The sequence below is a fragment of the Pogona vitticeps genome, chromosome 9, assembly GCF_051106095.1.
Source record: "Pogona vitticeps strain Pit_001003342236 chromosome 9, PviZW2.1, whole genome shotgun sequence".
Lineage (NCBI taxonomy): Eukaryota > Metazoa > Chordata > Lepidosauria > Squamata > Agamidae > Pogona > Pogona vitticeps.
The window spans coordinates 2,620,597-2,636,945 of NC_135791.1; the positions used below are offsets into that span (position 1 = coordinate 2,620,597).

General features: G+C 46.4%; 1 protein-coding gene across 8 annotated transcripts in view; it reads left to right on the top strand.

The window, feature by feature from the left end:
• The window catches only part of COL16A1 (collagen type XVI alpha 1 chain), a 117,531-nt gene that overhangs the window by 70,575 nt on the left and 30,607 nt on the right, over positions 1 to 16,349 (top strand). For 5 of the 8 annotated variants that reach the window (XM_072980063.2, XM_072980062.2, XM_072980066.2 and 2 more), the window contains 14 exons: positions 1,251 to 1,304; positions 2,149 to 2,190; positions 2,287 to 2,322; positions 4,921 to 4,974; positions 7,774 to 7,842; positions 7,964 to 8,017; positions 9,964 to 9,990; positions 10,945 to 11,010; positions 11,211 to 11,264; positions 11,408 to 11,461; positions 13,585 to 13,638; positions 14,010 to 14,045; positions 15,217 to 15,330; positions 15,601 to 15,636. In XM_072980063.2, the coding sequence (XP_072836164.2) occupies positions 1,251 to 1,304; positions 2,149 to 2,190; positions 2,287 to 2,322; positions 4,921 to 4,974; positions 7,774 to 7,842; positions 7,964 to 8,017; positions 9,964 to 9,990; positions 10,945 to 11,010; positions 11,211 to 11,264; positions 11,408 to 11,461; positions 13,585 to 13,638; positions 14,010 to 14,045; positions 15,217 to 15,330; positions 15,601 to 15,636 (750 nt within the window). The remainder of the gene's footprint in view (positions 1 to 1,250; positions 1,305 to 2,148; positions 2,191 to 2,286; positions 2,323 to 4,920; positions 4,975 to 7,773; positions 7,843 to 7,963; positions 8,018 to 9,963; positions 9,991 to 10,944; positions 11,011 to 11,210; positions 11,265 to 11,407; positions 11,462 to 13,584; positions 13,639 to 14,009; positions 14,046 to 15,216; positions 15,331 to 15,600; positions 15,637 to 16,349) is intronic. The other 3 variants (XM_072980067.2, XM_078380061.1, XM_078380062.1) reach the window with 3 other exon arrangements.

Consider the following 16,349-nt stretch of genomic DNA (forward strand, 5'->3'; position numbering starts at 1 on the left):
ATTTTATAAGAAAAAGGGAGAGTGTTTTTCCCCCTTGCACTTATAGGTGTGAAAGGAGGATTGGAAATGTACGGACAATTTCTCATAGAATCATAGAATTGCAGGACGACAGAATTGGAAGGGGCATTTAAGGCCATTGAGTCCAATGTAGGAATGCAAATCAAAGCAGATCTGACAGATGATTGTCCTTTTTTCTCTTCAATGCCTCCAGCATTGGAGCATGTACCACTTCCTGAGATCATGGTTTCTGTTGTTGTATTGCTCTAACCATTGAGAAGTTTTTCCTCCTTTTCAACCAAAATATTCAGTTTCCTATAGCTCTGAGCCCATTGTTACCTGTCCTGTATTCTGGGATGATGGAGAACAGATCCTGCCCTTCCTCTTTATGACAGCCTTTCAAGTGTTTGAAAAGGGCTATCCAATCTCCTCTCAGTCTTCTATTCTCGAGGCTAAACATGCCCGGTTCTTTCTGTCTCTCCTCCTCCTAGGGCTTAATTTCCAGTCCCCTGCTCCTCCTTGTTGCCCTCCACTGAACTTGCTCAAGTTTGTCTGCATCCATCTTCAATTGTGGAGTCCAGAACTGGACTCAGGACTCAAGATGAGGCCTAACCAGTCTTGAACTAGGACCTTACAGGATTTGGAGATTCTACTTCTGCTAATGCATCCTAAAATCATATCCTGGAATGCAGACAGAAGTTGGGTTCATTTTTCAGTGCTGAATGGCATGATAATTTAAATAGCCCTCCGCTGGGCATCATTCCTTCTCACCACTAAGAGAAACAGAATCAAAGATGAAAACCAGCAATATTTATTCAAATATGTATACAAGTTGCATATTTCCCATTTCTCCTGGCACCCTATTTTATAACTGTGATACAGAATACTGATTTCTTTCAATCATTCATGATGGTAGCTGGAATGTGACTTTACAAGAGCCCGTGTTGAAAAACCTATGTTCCAAATTTCCTTTTGCCCTTTTTCTTTTAAAGTCTGATTCAAGATGCTTTTTAAAAATCCATGCAAGCACTGGTTTTTAAGCTCCCCCAGGGCGGTCTTCGACTTTCTGACTCATATCTATGCATAAACTGAAAATATGTTGTCAACTGATGGAGGGAAGGAAAAATAACACTCCTTAAATTTTGTCCAAGAGGCCATTGAGTGGACATCAGACTTTTCCAACTGGCCTCTCCAGGGGGTGAAATCTAAATTATTTGTTCTAATTCTTTTGCTTTTTTCATTGCTACTTCCAGGGAAAACCCGGGCTTCCTGGAATTCAGGGCCCCCCTGGCTTGAAGGGGCTACAAGTAAGTAAGGAGCAGTGTTGATCAGTGGGGTTCAGCACTGTCTTGTCAATTTGGAGAGATGGGACGAAACTTCCAGTGGTAGTAGGCCAGTGAATCCGCTCTGGCTTTTAGTTCGAACTTGACAGGAGCTATCTAAGATTCTGAATCCTGGGCTCCAAATGGGCTCCATACCTTGGAAAGCTCCTTTAAGCTTAATAGTAAGACCCAACATGGCTTTGCTACCTGCTGGCATCAAAACCACTCTCTCCCACACTGCAGCTTTCCTCCAGTGACCAGTTTAAACTTTCATCCAGTCTGGAGGAAGGGACAACACTCCTGTTGCCGTTGTTGCACAACAGCACAACATCCTCTCCTCTGTTCCATGGCAAACAATGCCAATGCAGAGCGAGTGGGATGGTGAAGAGCAGGTTTGAATGGGAATGGACTAAGACGTTGGTCCTGGCAATGGCCAGAAATGCAAGTTTGGAGATGCAGGACACATCAAATCCCTGAGAAGGGAAGAGGAAAGCCTGAATCAAGCTATTAATGAGCAGGAGTATCTGGAAGCCAGGACCAGCAGGATCAATGCCCTAGAGTTTTCCAAGCAGCAGGGACTATGGGATCACCTGCCACTCTCCTCTAGTCTCCCTTTCCACTCCAATCTTAGCTGCAATCCTCAGAGCAGCTGGGAGAGAAATCTGAGCATGGTTTCCTCTTGGAAAGACAAGAGCCATTAGCTTTACAAAACACCTGCTCTTAATTTGTTGATCGAGACCAATCCACATGTCTGCATTTCTGGTCTTCCTGAATGGGCTGGCTTTAGGGCTGTAATAGTCCCACTAACCTGCCTCTTGCATCTTTCTAGGGGGAGCCCGGTCCCCCTGGGAGAGGAATCCAAGGCCCAAAAGTGAGTATCTTCCCCCTTTTTCCTGGACATTCATGGTTCCTCCTACTCTGCAGGGCAATTAGGATAAGATTCCATTCTTTCTCTCTTCCTTTTCAGGGAGAATCAGGAGAAAAAGGGCCACCTGGTAATCCTGTAAGTACCTGCAGTCTTGCTTCCTCCACCCTCCTACCCACACTTGGCCACCTTCAGATTTTTGCCCTATCTGGCTACAGAGCCAAAGGTTAGGAGTTTGAATCCTTACTGGGGGGGGGGGTGGCATGAATGATCAGGAGGGTCTCTTCCAGCTCTGCAATTCTGATAATGATGATGAAGTGAGGATTTGTAACCTAGAGCCTAGTCTAAATCTAGAAATCTATAGATTCCTGGGAGGTGCAGTGTTGCAGGACAAACATAGTTCTACTTTAGAGAAAAAGATGGCTTATCTGAACAAAAAAAAGGAGGGGAGAAAAGAATCAATTTTAAACACAACAGTTGCAGAGAAGCAAAGAAGCTACCTGCAACATAAACATGACGGAATCATGTCCGGAACACAAATCTTGTTGCAAGTACACATCACGTTGAGAATATAACAATTTTATGTTATGGAAATTGGAGCTTTATCACAATAGCTATGGGGATGAATTTCCAGCAAAGTTCTCTTCCAAACTCTTTCTCAAGGACGCAGGCACAAAGCCGAGGTCGGTAAATGGCGGGCTGGTAAATCAAAAGTCTAATGGCAAAAATGCCAAACTGAGAATATGGCGGGGAGAATTTATTTCCAACTGCTTTGGAAACAGAACATCGCTTTTAATTAAAATCATCAGACCCTTTATGTAATGCTTCTTTTGTGGTCTGTACTCTCCCTGAAAGCTTTGTTTTGTGTTATGTTACCTTCATTTTCTGTATCTTCAGGAACATAACATTGTTATACGGTTGTGATTATGTGTATGAGTAAGAAGACTTGTGTTGAATATACATTTCTACCCCATTTATGTGGCACGGAGTTGCTTTTCGGTTGGTTCTTTGCACTGATCGGCTGAAATCCCTCTGGTGCTTGCATCAAATCTGCTGCTCTTGATGTGGCTAATTGATGAGGTGCTGGTTGTACAACGAGGGGCAATGCCACACAAACTAACACCTCCCTGTTAGTTTCTGTACTAGATCCAAGATGCTGCTTTATGACATACCAGGCCCCCACCCTCCAGATTTTCAGGAAACTGGTGAAAGCAGAGCTTTATGGAGAGGCTTTTAACACCAGACTCCTCTGCGGTTAATTCATGGCCTGTACTCTATGCACTATGTTACATGTCACCGTACGGTTTGCCGATTTTTGATTTAGTTACGTTTTGATTCTATTTGTTGTGGTAGGTTGGTGGGTGCTAGTCTTCTGAAATGTTTGTGTCTCTTGTGTAAACCGGCCAGAGTAGCGGCTTTCGCCAAGTCTAGCGGTGTAGAAATCTCATAAATAAATAATAAAATCAGTTAGATACAATTAAGTAAGTTAAAGAAACTTTAGGTGAACATCAACAGGATTCTGGCTGTTGTGTTTCCAGTGAACTTGCTCTTCGTAACCATTCTTATTCTCTTTAACACTCACCAGAGGGGAAAGCAGGACCCAGAACTCAATTGAGCTGAAACGAGGGCTGATGCCAGCGATAAGGGTCACAGAGAACATGCTAAGATCCAGTCACCCTAATAGGTCCCATGGTTGACCCTCAGATCCTGGAGGGCAGCTTCCATGTTGTTGCTGCCTGTTTATGTGCCTTCCATCATTTTATAAAGGTCTCAAAAACCAAACACAGAACCCAGAGATACTATCTGCCCTCCTCGTCTCCTAGTGGTAGGGTAGGAACCAGTGAATTTCCAGAAGCACCCAGGAGAGAGTAGAGCCACAAAGAATATTTGATCCAGAGATTCCCAGAATCTGAAACAAACTTTATCACGGAGGATCTGTTCCACCCAGTGAAATGTACAGGAATTACATCCAGTGTTCCAAACCTCAGTAGAATTCTGGCTTTTGAAGTCATCATAAACATTTTGAAAATTGATAAAAACGCTTTGCCCAAACTTCTCCAAATCTGGCACAAAGCAAGGGCAGATTGTCTTCTACCTCCGTGCCAGATTCGGTGCTGATCCAAACTTCAGTTTCAAAGTGATCAGTTTTTAGGCGTTGGGCGACCCTCTTTTTAGAATTGCCTTGTAGGATGTGGATGAGCTGTGCTGCACAATGACATCACTGCACTCTCGTGCAGTGATAAGAATGCTTTATCAGACAAACTATTAACATGGCAAGGCTTCAAGACAATTGCAGAGGGAAGAATCCTCAGCTGAGACATTTGTGGTCTTCTTGCAGGATATTTGTTGCGTCCTTCAGTTGTCCTTCTGCTAGTATCAGGGACCCTTCTGCCCTTCCCAGGCTGCTCCTTGCAGAATTCACGCCATGGGCTGCTGTCGATCCAAACAGATCGATCCTTTCTCTTGTCTGACATTTGCTTGTGCTGAGGTTTGAAAGAAGCCAGTATTTGATTTGTGAAGAATCAAATAATTTTATTTTGATGTTGTCAGAGCTGTGGATTAAGGCCAACATGATGACACACTGAATTGAACGTATTAGAATGTTTTTCTTTAGAAAGACCGTGTGGTAAGTCATTGATGGCCACCCAAAGGGACACATTTTTCCAGAACCTGGGTTTCTTGTGTGTGTCTCCTTTTTTTTTGCTGGTGCTATGATCCTCTCTTTCACCTCCACAGGGACCACCAGGACCACGTGGCCCCTCCGGAAATCCTGGAGAGCGAGGTGCCAAAGTAAGTATTCACATAAGGATTGTGGGAGTGAGGTCCTGGGGAACGCATCTCACCTCCTACAGGGAGGTGTTTAGTTTAAATTGTGGAGTTAACTGAAAGTCCTCCATGTGTGGTTGGATAGCTCAGTGGCTTAGGCAGATGCTTATGGAGCCAGAAGTTGGGAGTTCGATTCCCCCACTGGGCCTCCTTGGCAGGGGCTGGACTAGATGATCCAGAGAGGGTCCCTTCCAGCTCTGCAGTTCAAAATTTCAAAAGTTAATGAGATTTAATTCAAATTCAGCCTTCCACAAGATACTAATACTGGTTTCCAGTGGATTGTATTTGATAAATGCAGAATAAGGTGGACTCTCTTTTTCCCTACATTCACTTGTGTCATTTCTAACACCAGTAGTTTACTCCCAAGTGAATTTGAGTAGCAAAGCATTTTCCTCCCATACACTTTACATAATGCCATCAATTCTCAGTGATGACAGAACCACCGGTCCATACCAATAGCAACGGTTCCATATTCCTTTTCACCATAATCACAACTATACACTTCCGATAAGCCATCTCCAGGAGAGGAAAATCCTGGAGAGCTAATTGTCTTTGCTATAATAGGAGCATTTCTTGACCCTTGCAATTTGCAAATTAGCTTCCTTTGTGATGGATCTTCAGGGCATAAACACATTTCTTCCTTGGTAAATCTGACTTTTTCAAGCCAGAGACAGACATTATAGACAGCCCATGATTAGAAATGGGAAATCCTTAACTAATGAAAGCATCTGAGTTTTCCAGCATGAGCTTCTCTCACCTCCAGGAGCATATGCAGATCGGCTTGCTTTTGTTTGGTGGTGGGTTTTTAACGGATTTAAGTTAGAGATTTCTTTGAAATATGATTTCACAAGCATGAAAAGACTGCCATGGTGACCTGCCTGTAATGTTAATGCAGACTCAGCTCCCATTACTGGGTATTTCTAGCATCTGTTTCTGGCCTCTGACATGAAATGCTGGCTCAGTCATGTGTCTTGAACACTAACGTCATTCCAGCTCACATGACAGGTTATTGCGGTAGTTTGGCAGTGCTGGAGGAGTCTGGAAGCTACTAGCTTTGTTAAAGATGCTTCATGGCCCATGCTTTCTGCCCCCAAATGCCCCATAAATTCTGGAGAACACCTGTTTAGGACAGTATTTCTCACCCTTCGGTAACCTGTGCCCAGTTTTTTGAGAAACATCAATATGACATAAATGCCAAGCCGCTCTTAAACCTGCCTTTGCCGTTATTTTGTCAGAAATACGCAGCTGAGTGACTCCGAACAAATCAAAGCATTTATGAAGTCAGAAAAATCCCTACGCCACCGCATTAAGCTGCAGTAAGCTGCATGCTAAGTAAGCAGGAGAGATAATTAGGCACCCCACTGTTTTCAAAATAAAAATCATACGTTATTAGGATGGGGTTGGTTGGCTTCAGAGTCACACCTGAGACTCTGAAATCTTGGTATGCAATGCCCGGCCCCTCAGCTGGAATCACCTAAGCAGGGATGGCATGATGCTCTCTGCTGGCTCTTAGTCTTTGCTCACCTTTTGGGGCTCGCGATGATTAATACATGCAGAACTGCTGGATAGCTCAGTGGCTGAGGTCTCTGGCTGTGGAGCCGAAGGTTGGGAGTTCGATTCCAACCCCCCAGGCCTCTTTGAGAGGGGATGATCTAGAGGGTCCCTTCCAGTTCTGCCGTTCCAAGGTTAAGGTGACCACCTTCTCCCATGAACGATGGCCAGAATCCTGTTGCTGATTTACGCCTGTGTAAGGGAGATGGCTGAAGTCTCAGCTACAAGCGGCTCATCATGGAAGGACCGTGGGTTGCATTCCTGGGCTGGAGATGGAGCGGACCCCTAGGAACAGAATCAGCAACTTGTGGAAGAGCGCAGTTTGCTGCCAGAACTTGAAGCAGTTTTCTTTATGCAGCCATAAATCAGGAATGGGATTCTGCCTAATATCAAGCTATTTATTTCCAGTGGTGCGCTGGTGTGGAATATCCGCATGAGTTGTCTAATACCCGCTTTTGGTGCTATTCCAACAACATGCAAACACCTTCCCCCCCCCCCACAAGCACCATTTAATGTGTCTTAGCATTAAGCTATTAATACTCTCAGAGGCCTGTGCTTTTAGGCCGTATTATACTTTTATTGCCGCTTTTATGGTTATTGCGCTTTAAATTGGTTTATTTCCTAGTCGTCAGCCCCTCTGAGGACTCTCTTGTAGGGCAGCCCATAAATATCTTCTATTCCAAAAGAGAAATAAACACTGTTAAATAAATAAATGGCAAGCGGTTCCCAAAATTGAAACACACCCATTGGAGGCTACGGATAAGTGTCTTTATGTCGGTAGAAGGTTTCTGAATATCATTGAGACAGAACAACGGAAGGTTACTTGACCCAGGTTCTCCTCTTTAATGGATGAGTTGCATTTGTGATAACACCGCACGTTGTTCAGTTCCGTACTGGCTTCTTTCCTTTTAAAGGAGACCGTGTGATGCATGAGTGCAGATAAAAATACAGAGGAGACGTGCAAGGATGATTAGGGGTTCCTTTGGCAAAACCCTGCAGAGCGGCTTTTGTGAATGAGCCCCGCCAGCGTGTCACACCAATGATTGCAAAAGTGAAACCAGCTGAGAAAATTGACCCCACCCCTGCAGAGAGATTGGATGGCCTCGAATCAGGATGAAGTCTGGAGCTGAAATATCCATGTTCAATGGGCTCAAGTGTAGCTCCAGCATCTTCTCAGCATGGGTGTAACCAAGAACTATCTTTTCTGTGTAGGGCTCCTCAGGAGTTAAAGGTGCAACAGGCGCTCCCGGGGCCCCGGGGGCCAGCATCCCTGGTCCAACGGTAAGTGCAGTATCCTCATTTTAACCATGGCCATTATTTTTTGGCTCCGGGACCTTTAGGGCCTCACTATTGACTTTGGCCTGTTTTCTAATCCCTGTACCATCTTCATCATCTTCCTTAGGGCCCGGAAGGGAAGCAGGGTCCCCCAGGAACTCCTGGTTCCAGTGGCGTAAAGGTAGGCAACTCAGATTGCTTCAAAGCAAGTAGTACAGTATTTGGAAACTGACAGGATCCTATGCATTCACCTGATTGTACCTGCAAAACACCGGGGGGGGGGGGAACCAAGGTTGACAATCCCATTGTATACAGAAACCCTGGTATTGGAATCCTCAGGGCAGGAGAGAAAATAGCAGTGCCAGAGAACACCTTGAATAGCCATTTCCTCAATAAAAACTGTGATCAGGATCCTATTGGGGTTCTACGCCAGCGTAAGTGTAGCTGTGTAAATTGCAAGGACAAGACGCGACCGTGAATTCTGTCGCTGCCCTTCTGCTGGCGCAACTACGCAGTAGGATTTTGGCTCTTGTTGGGTACAACACACCCTCGACCCATCTTGGCAAACAAGTGAATGCTTAACTGACCCTATGACCTATTTTAGCACCTTCTGAAGTGGGGAATCCCCAAAATTGTGGAGCACCAGATAAGGTTTCGACACCCCCCCCAAGGATGTGTGAGCCTGTTGTTTCCACCTCAGAGGAAAGGCTATGACAAGAGCGATGAAGGTTAGAGAGATCATCGTATGGATCGGGACCTGCTTTCTGATTTGGAAACAGAGACTGTGTTTCTTCCTGGATTTGAGAGGGACTTGGAAAGGTGTAGAGCACAGGGATAGTGACAAGCAGCATCTCGAAGGCCACCACATGGTGCCAAAAGACCAATCGGATTTGGGGGCATGTTTCTTGTTTAGCAACCTCAGATATGATGAGCAGCCGACATAAAAGCATTAACTAAGAGCATCTCCCACTCTCAAGGCAAGGCCTTTGACTGTTGAAAGCTAGGGCTCATTGCATACGCTGTCCTCATAGGGCTGTTTTGTGGCCGAGTGTTTTTTTTTTTTTAATTGATTCCAGAATGTGACTCAAGCTGTCTGAATGATACAGCCAGCAGTGGCTGGTGAGCCCAGTCTCAAGAGTCAGGTGAATCTATTCTGGGCTTAGCATTCTCACGACAAGAGCTGTCCGGGGTGCTGAATTGTGTTCCCGCTATCCAGGTGCTGGTGCAATGTTGAGTCCAAAGAACTATTCATCTATAATATTAGATGCTGAACTCCCTCTCCTTTGTTTTAGGAGAGGGATCAGCACCTTGGAGAGCTCCAGGAAAGCTTGGATGAATGAATGAATGAATGAATGAATGAATGAATGAATGAATGAATGAATGAATGAACATTCAGAACAACTGTAGTTCCCTATAAACAGCAGGAGTAGGAAACCCTTTCTTTCTCAAGGCACATGCTACCTTAGGGAATCCTTTTGGAATTCCTAAGGGATGGATGGATGGACGGACGGACGGACGGACAGATGGATGGACACATAGAGATAGATAGATAGATAGATAGATAGATAGATAGATAGATAGATAGATAGATAGATAGATAGATAGATTGATTGATTGATTGATTGATTGATTGATTGATTGATTGATTGATTGATTGATTGATTGATTGATTCAAACCTGGCCACTGTAAAATGGATGAGGCTACCCTCTGAGTCTCCCTCTCCCTCTGTTATTGCAATATCCTCATGTTTTCATTTCACACACACACACACACACACGACTCCAGAAAGCGATTTCCACCAGTATGCAATTTAATTTAATTTTACTTTACTTTATTTTATGTTTCTTTTTTACTTATATGTGCTGTTTTAGTTGATTGTAAACTGCCCAGAGTAGTGCATCCTGCAGGATTCCGGCAGGAGTGGGATGTCGGAAGACAAGGAGATGGGAATGAGAGGAGGAGGACATGGAGCTCTGTGGGTCAGCCCTGCTGGGCTTCCTACCTGGATTGTGCTCAGGGCCAAAACTATCCTTCACAATCACCTTGTCTTCTATAGAGTTGTTTTGGCCCACCGTGTGTTTCACATGTAACTGACTTGGCTTTCTCTTCCCTTCTCTTTTCTCCAGGGTGAAAAGGGAGCCAGAGGTGAGAAGGTGAGACGGAATTCCTCTTCCAAATTAGATACTTGTCTTGCTGGTCCCAGGATGGAGTCTTCCTGGTTCTTCTGTTCTGGGTTTGAAGTTCACAGTTGGGGAGGAACTGCAGTGGGGTTGGAACCTGAAAAATCCTGGGATTCTTCAGAGAAGTGCTGTTGTCATGGAGATAATGATCATCGTGTGCCATTGAGTCAATTCTGGGTTATGGTGACCCTTTTCAAGGTTGTCTACATAGAGAGCCCTCAGAAGTGGCTTCTCATTTCCTTATTCTGGAGGTAGCCCTGTGACTGTGCAGCTTGCCCAAGGCTCTTCTCCCAAGAGGCAGAGTGGGGAATCAAACTCCCAACCTCTGCAGCCAGATGCCTAGCCCACTGGGCTATCCAGCCAGCCAGTGGTCATGGAGAGAGCGAGCCTTAATTGAATTCCCAACGTCTAGCTCTGCAGCCATTGACCCAACTTAAATAGTTCAGTGAGTTAGAGATCTGTCTGTGGAGTTAGCATTTGGGAGTTTGATACCCCATTGGGTCTCCTGGGAGAAGAACCAGCCCTGGGGGGGGGGGAGCCTCGGGCAAGCTGCAGTCCCACAGCTACCTCCAGAAGAAGGACATGGGAAACCACTTCGGAGTCATCTGTACCTAGAAACCCCAAGAAAGGGTCACCATAAATCAGGGCTGCTCATACTTCACCCCTTTATGCTGCGTGGTCCCTTGGGCTGGGAGGTGGCCCTGCCCCATCCTTTGGTGCCATCTGGAGAAGGTGATTCTTCCATGCTTTCCCTTGATAGCCAAGGACCGTCCAAGATCTCTGCATCTCTCTGCTCTTTGGGGAGGCTCTGGAACCTTCTCTGAAGAGGATCCCTCCAGTAGTGCCATGACACTCCTGCATCTCACTTCTTCAGGAGCTCCTGATGCTCCAGCCACTTACGCTTTGCTCCTCTCTTTGACTCCTCAGGGGGATTCTGGCGAATGCACTTGCCAGCCTGGCTCTCGTGTGGACTCCGGCTTCGTCGGCCTGCCGGTAAGCGCGGCTGGGCACCCTCTTTCCGCCCTCAAGGTGCTGGGCCCTCGCTGCCAGGCTGGATGATGGCTCAAGCAGCCCATGCCCCCCACCCCAATCCTCTCCGCTCAAGCGCTGGCCACCTTTGCTGCTCCAGAGGCTAAAACATACATGCGTCCTGCTTGGCCTGTGCTAAACCCTCTCCCCTTTTGGACCCGCAGGGTGCCCCAGGACTGTGGATCGGGACCTCCCTGCAGCCTCAGCCGGGCCCTCAGGTGTGTGTGTGTGTTGAATGTGCATGCTTGCTCCCTGTGTGCGGCAACCTTATCTCTGGTGCCCCCCAACCCCATGGGCTCACCCCACCCCACGGGTCTCTTAACAACTTTTCCTCCTTTTTCCTTTCTTTGCGGTGTTGCAGGGACCACCAGGTGCTCCAGGACCTCCGGGACCTCCAGGAGCCCCTGGGAGGCAGGTAAGTGGAAGGAGCATGAACCAACGGTTTGGTGGCTTGTCCCCATCTCTAATCAATATCCTCTCTGGACTTTGGAGGTTCCAGGGACACTTCACAGCTGTAGCTGTCCCCTTTAATCCAGAACAGGTGCTGAGCTTGCAACCTCCACATTCTGATCCCACACCTCTCATTCTGTTGTTCACCCAAAGCAAAGTGTAAATAGTAGCTGGGTTCAGGCAGGCAGATCTCCTTTTAGTCTTGGATCTGAGTGCTCAAACTTTACATAGTGACCAGAGCATTCTTCTTAGGAACCTCCTTTCCAGCTGCATCCTTGCAGAAATGAAAATCTCTGGCCAGAATCCGGATGTCATTTTAACTGGCAGCAATTCACCACTGACAACTGGCAGCAATTCACCACTGAAAATTGCACCAGGAAATGCAACCCATGTCATTTTAACTAGCAGCAATTCACCACTGAAAATTGCACCAGGAAATGCAACCCATGTCTTCTTAACTAGCAGCAATTCACCAATGGAAATCACACCAGGAAATGCAACCCATGTCTTTCTTAACTAGCAGCAATTCACCACTGGAAATTGCACCAGGAAATACAACTCATGTCTTCTTAACTAGCAGCAATTCCCCACTTAAATTCGGCTTATACCAGAACACATAAGTAATAGGATTCTGGTCACTGCTAAAAGGCTTTAGGAAGGAGGGGGCGACACAGTGGAGTTGTCATGCTGCAGTGGTCATCTTGGTGTTGCACTTTGCTTCATATAATCCAATGTAAATGACAATTCTTTGTTCATTGGTGATATAATATCTTACCTCTGGTGAGCAGCAGGATTCCTCAAGGAGCCACAGTTGATAGCTATGCTCCCTGCACACAGACAGACCCACTAATCTAGGCCAACTCTTCCTCCCCTCTCCAGCCCTAAGCCCATGATAACAACAGAGAATGGTTTGGACTACCTCTCCAGTAGAAGCCAAGGAGGAGAATGCCTTTCCGTCCTTGGATCCTTTGGCATGTTAAAATGCCACCTAGATTTTAACCAACACAGATAGATGGGTGGTCAAGGTGGACAGGCAGAAATGAGCACACGGACAAACAACACACACACATGCGCCAAAGCGGCAAGACCAAAAGCGGTGGTTTTTAGAGAAGTTGCAGATGCAGTGCGCGAGATGTAGGTCTCTGGGCCAGATTCTGATCCCAGCTGCAGAGAGATCCTCCTCCTCTCCCTCCCTCCCACCCACCTGGAGCCAAAGCACACGGAGGAGAGAGAAACCAGTTACTGGGCAGGAGGGACACCTCCCTTGGCAAAGGTGTCGTGGCAAAAAAATATGCCATCAAATGAGGAGCACCTTGGTCACCTCCCGGTCATTTCTGGGAATGGCTAATCTCAGAGCCACTCCTGGCAAATATCATTGGGAAGAAAACATGGTAAAAAAGCAGGAAAGATGGACCTCTTTTGGCCGGGAGATGCTGCATCTCCCTCCGTTGAGGCCCCAACCCCTTGTTTCTGCCCTTTCCTCTCCCACCTTGCTTACTTACCTGCTGCTCTACCAGCAACAAGTGGGAAGAGCGCTCCCTCTTTTCTTCAGAGTTTGGTGCGTTGTTCTTCCAGCAGGGGAGGTGTTAGCCACCCCTGGGAAGTGTAGTACAGTAGGACCCCCGTATCCACGGGGCATCGGTTCCAAATGCTGAAAAACACAGATTATAGTGGACACCCTTTTAATAGTGAATGCTATACGTAGTATGGTCTCTGGCTTCTTCTAGTAGCCTGTTTTGAGAATGATATCATGGAAATGAATTTATCTAGTCAACGCTATGCGTAGCATGCTTTATGGCTCCATCTAATGGCCAGTTTTGGTAACGTCATCTTTAGAAATATATATTTCTAGATTTTTAAAAAATATTTTAAATATTTTTAGACCATGGCTAGGTGAATCAACAGATACCGATCCTGTGGATATGGGGGTCCTACTCTAAACTGCACTCACCATGAGGGAGATGGTGTCTCCCAGTGGCTACTGAGTGTAGCTGTGGGCAGCTGGATTCCCTTTAAGATCATACAGATCACTTCGGAAGATGACCATCAAGGAGGACTTATGTATTCAAAGTTTCTCCTTGCCTTTAGGGCATCCCAGGACACAATGGTTTGCCAGGACTGCCTGGGCCGGCAGGAGATTGGGTAGGTACAGGACTGCCATATCCACCTTTCCTTGCCCTCACCCAGGCCTGTGCTTCACACTGTCGCCCTTTGCTGATTTGTTCTCTGATTCTCTTCCTTCTTCCTGCACACGTGCCCTCCAGGAAGAGGACAGAAGGGGTCCAAGCTAGAAGCCATGTTGTTCTGAGAACAAGTCACTCCCAGGAGGCAGGAGGCAACCTATTAGTTATTCACACTGCTTTTTCCAAACTCTAGAAACCCATGTCTCCACTTTGGGGTGTGTGTATATGTGTGGTTGTTTTGTTGTGGTAGTTGTTTTTCTTTAAAGGAAAGAAGAAAAATGACTTCTCTAGTTCATTATTGCCTTCTCTTTTTCTCCCTCCTCATTGCAGGGCCCACTGGCAGCTGAGAGCATCGATGTCCTCAAGGTGAGACCAAGGGAATCTCTGTAGATGGTTGGCTGGTTGGCTAGTTGGTAGGTTGGCTGACTGGCTGGCTGGTTAGTTGGCTGGTTGGTTGGCTGGTTGGTTGGCTGGTTGGCTGGTTGGTTGGTTGGGTGGGTGGGTGGGGGGGTTCGGGTGGCTGGGTAGTTGGCTGGCTGGCTGGCTGGCTGGCTGGCTGGCTGGCTTTCTGGTTGGTTGGTTGATTGGTTGGTTGGTTTTTTTCAACATTACAATAGGAATTTGTGGGATTGTGAAATGCACAAAAAAGTTATTCTCTAAACCAGTGGTTTCCTACCTTGGGTTTCCAAATGTTCTTGGACTAGAACTCCCAGAAGTCCTGGCCAACACAGCTTATGGTGAAGACTTCTGAGAGCTTTAGTCCAAGAACATCTGGGGACCCAAGATTGAGAATCATTGCTCTCATGAAAAGTTGGGATAGATGCCCATGCAAGGTATTTTAGAGGCAGGTCATCATGTCTTCGAATATAGATCTTAAGGCCTTATTAAAGCCATGACGTGTGGTGCATTTCTCCAGAGGTAATGCCAAAGTATTGATCAGAGCAAATGGCAACAGGTAAAGCTAGCGCCACTGCTTCCAGTTGTTGTTGTTTAGTCGTTAAGTCATGTCTGACTCTTCGTGACCCCACAGACCAGAGCACTCCAGGCCCTCCTGTCTTCCACTGCCTCCTGGAGTTGGGTCAAAGTCATGTTGGTCACTTCCATGACACAGTCCAACAGGCAGACACTGTCCAGCCCTCTTGTCCTCTGTCGTCCCCTTCTCCTCTTGCCTTCCCACTTTCCAAACATCAGGGTCTTTTCCAGGGAGTCTTCTCTTCTCAATCTGGCTATTCTCAGATCTGGCTATTTCCAGTAGTGCTCTCCCAAAAAAGGCAGACAAAAAGGGAAGCAGGAAGCATTGAAAGGAAGACAGTAGGTGTAGCTTGGTTTGGGCATACTCTGTCTTACTGAAAAGCTTGTCAAAAGAAGAAAAAAAGTAACCCCCAATCTAAGATGGTCTCCTTATGTCCTACCTAGAGATGACAGGACTCATCCATCCCTGATCGCTCGTGCATCGTTCATTGCACAAAGGGTGAAATCGGTCTTGGGAAGCCAGCAAGCCAGCCACTTCTACTCATTTTTCCTTTTCTTGTGCCAGAACATCTGTGGAGACTGTGCTTTCCTGCAGTCCTACCAAGTCCCTGATGGCGTGAAAGGACAGAAAGGAGACCAAGGGATGCCCGGAGCCCCCGGCATTGAGAACTGTGCCCGGGTAAGTTCACACGCCTTCAGGACGTGGCTGTGCATAAGAGTGGCAACAGGCAAATATCTGAACAAAGATCAGATTTTTGCATGGCTCACCATCTTGCAGCAGTGAGGGCCAAGATCCTCCCAGATCTTCCTTATGACCTTTTGCAACACGACAGGCCAGGCCTGCCTGGTCTCAGAAACCTCTACATCTTTCAATGCAGTTTTGCTAGCGAAACGTCCCACAGATTCTCAGCTAGAAATTGACCTCTTGGTGTCTCTTTTTCACCCTCAGTGCTTTGCCCAGTTCCCCAGAGCAGAAGAAGCGCGGGTGAGTAACATCCTTGGCTGTCTTCCAAGAAGCACGGAAAAGATGGAAGGACAATAAATATCTATGATGTGTCAATGAATACTGTATTGGTTCACTGCCAGAGAAGAATGTCCGCTCAAAGCACATGGCATCTATGTCAGGGATCATCCAAAGCTGAACTGGGAGGGCCACCACATAGAAACACACATAGCACCACAGGCTAAGTCTGATCTTTTTCAGCTGAGAACCAATGGGATTCGCAAGCTTTCCGCCTTCAGCTCATCCCTGATTCAAACTTCTCCCCTCTTCGAGGTTCTTTGGCTTTCAATTCCAGCAAAGGCCTTGCAGATCCTTACAGGATTTGGAAGATATATGTGTTTTTAATCTGTCTTTGAGCTCAGCGGGCCGCTTGAGTCGATGATTATACTGCGCTCGATGCTGACAAATGAGGTTTTTCCGGGAGGGGCAAGGGTGAATGGCCAAGAGATGGATCAGTGTGTTCCTTGCGCACTCATGCTGGCTGTTGCTTCTCATGTAAAAAAAAACCCCACACACAATACAGTGAAAGAGAGAAAGTGCGGTTAATCCATTTTTAAAAAAGAAGGCTCCAAGGCAGCGCAGTTCTCCAGACTTAGATATGACAATATTTTAGTCTGTTTTATTGATTTATTTATATAAATATGAAGGAAATCTAAGGAAGCATGACTGAACTACATAGAAGAGGAACATGTGGG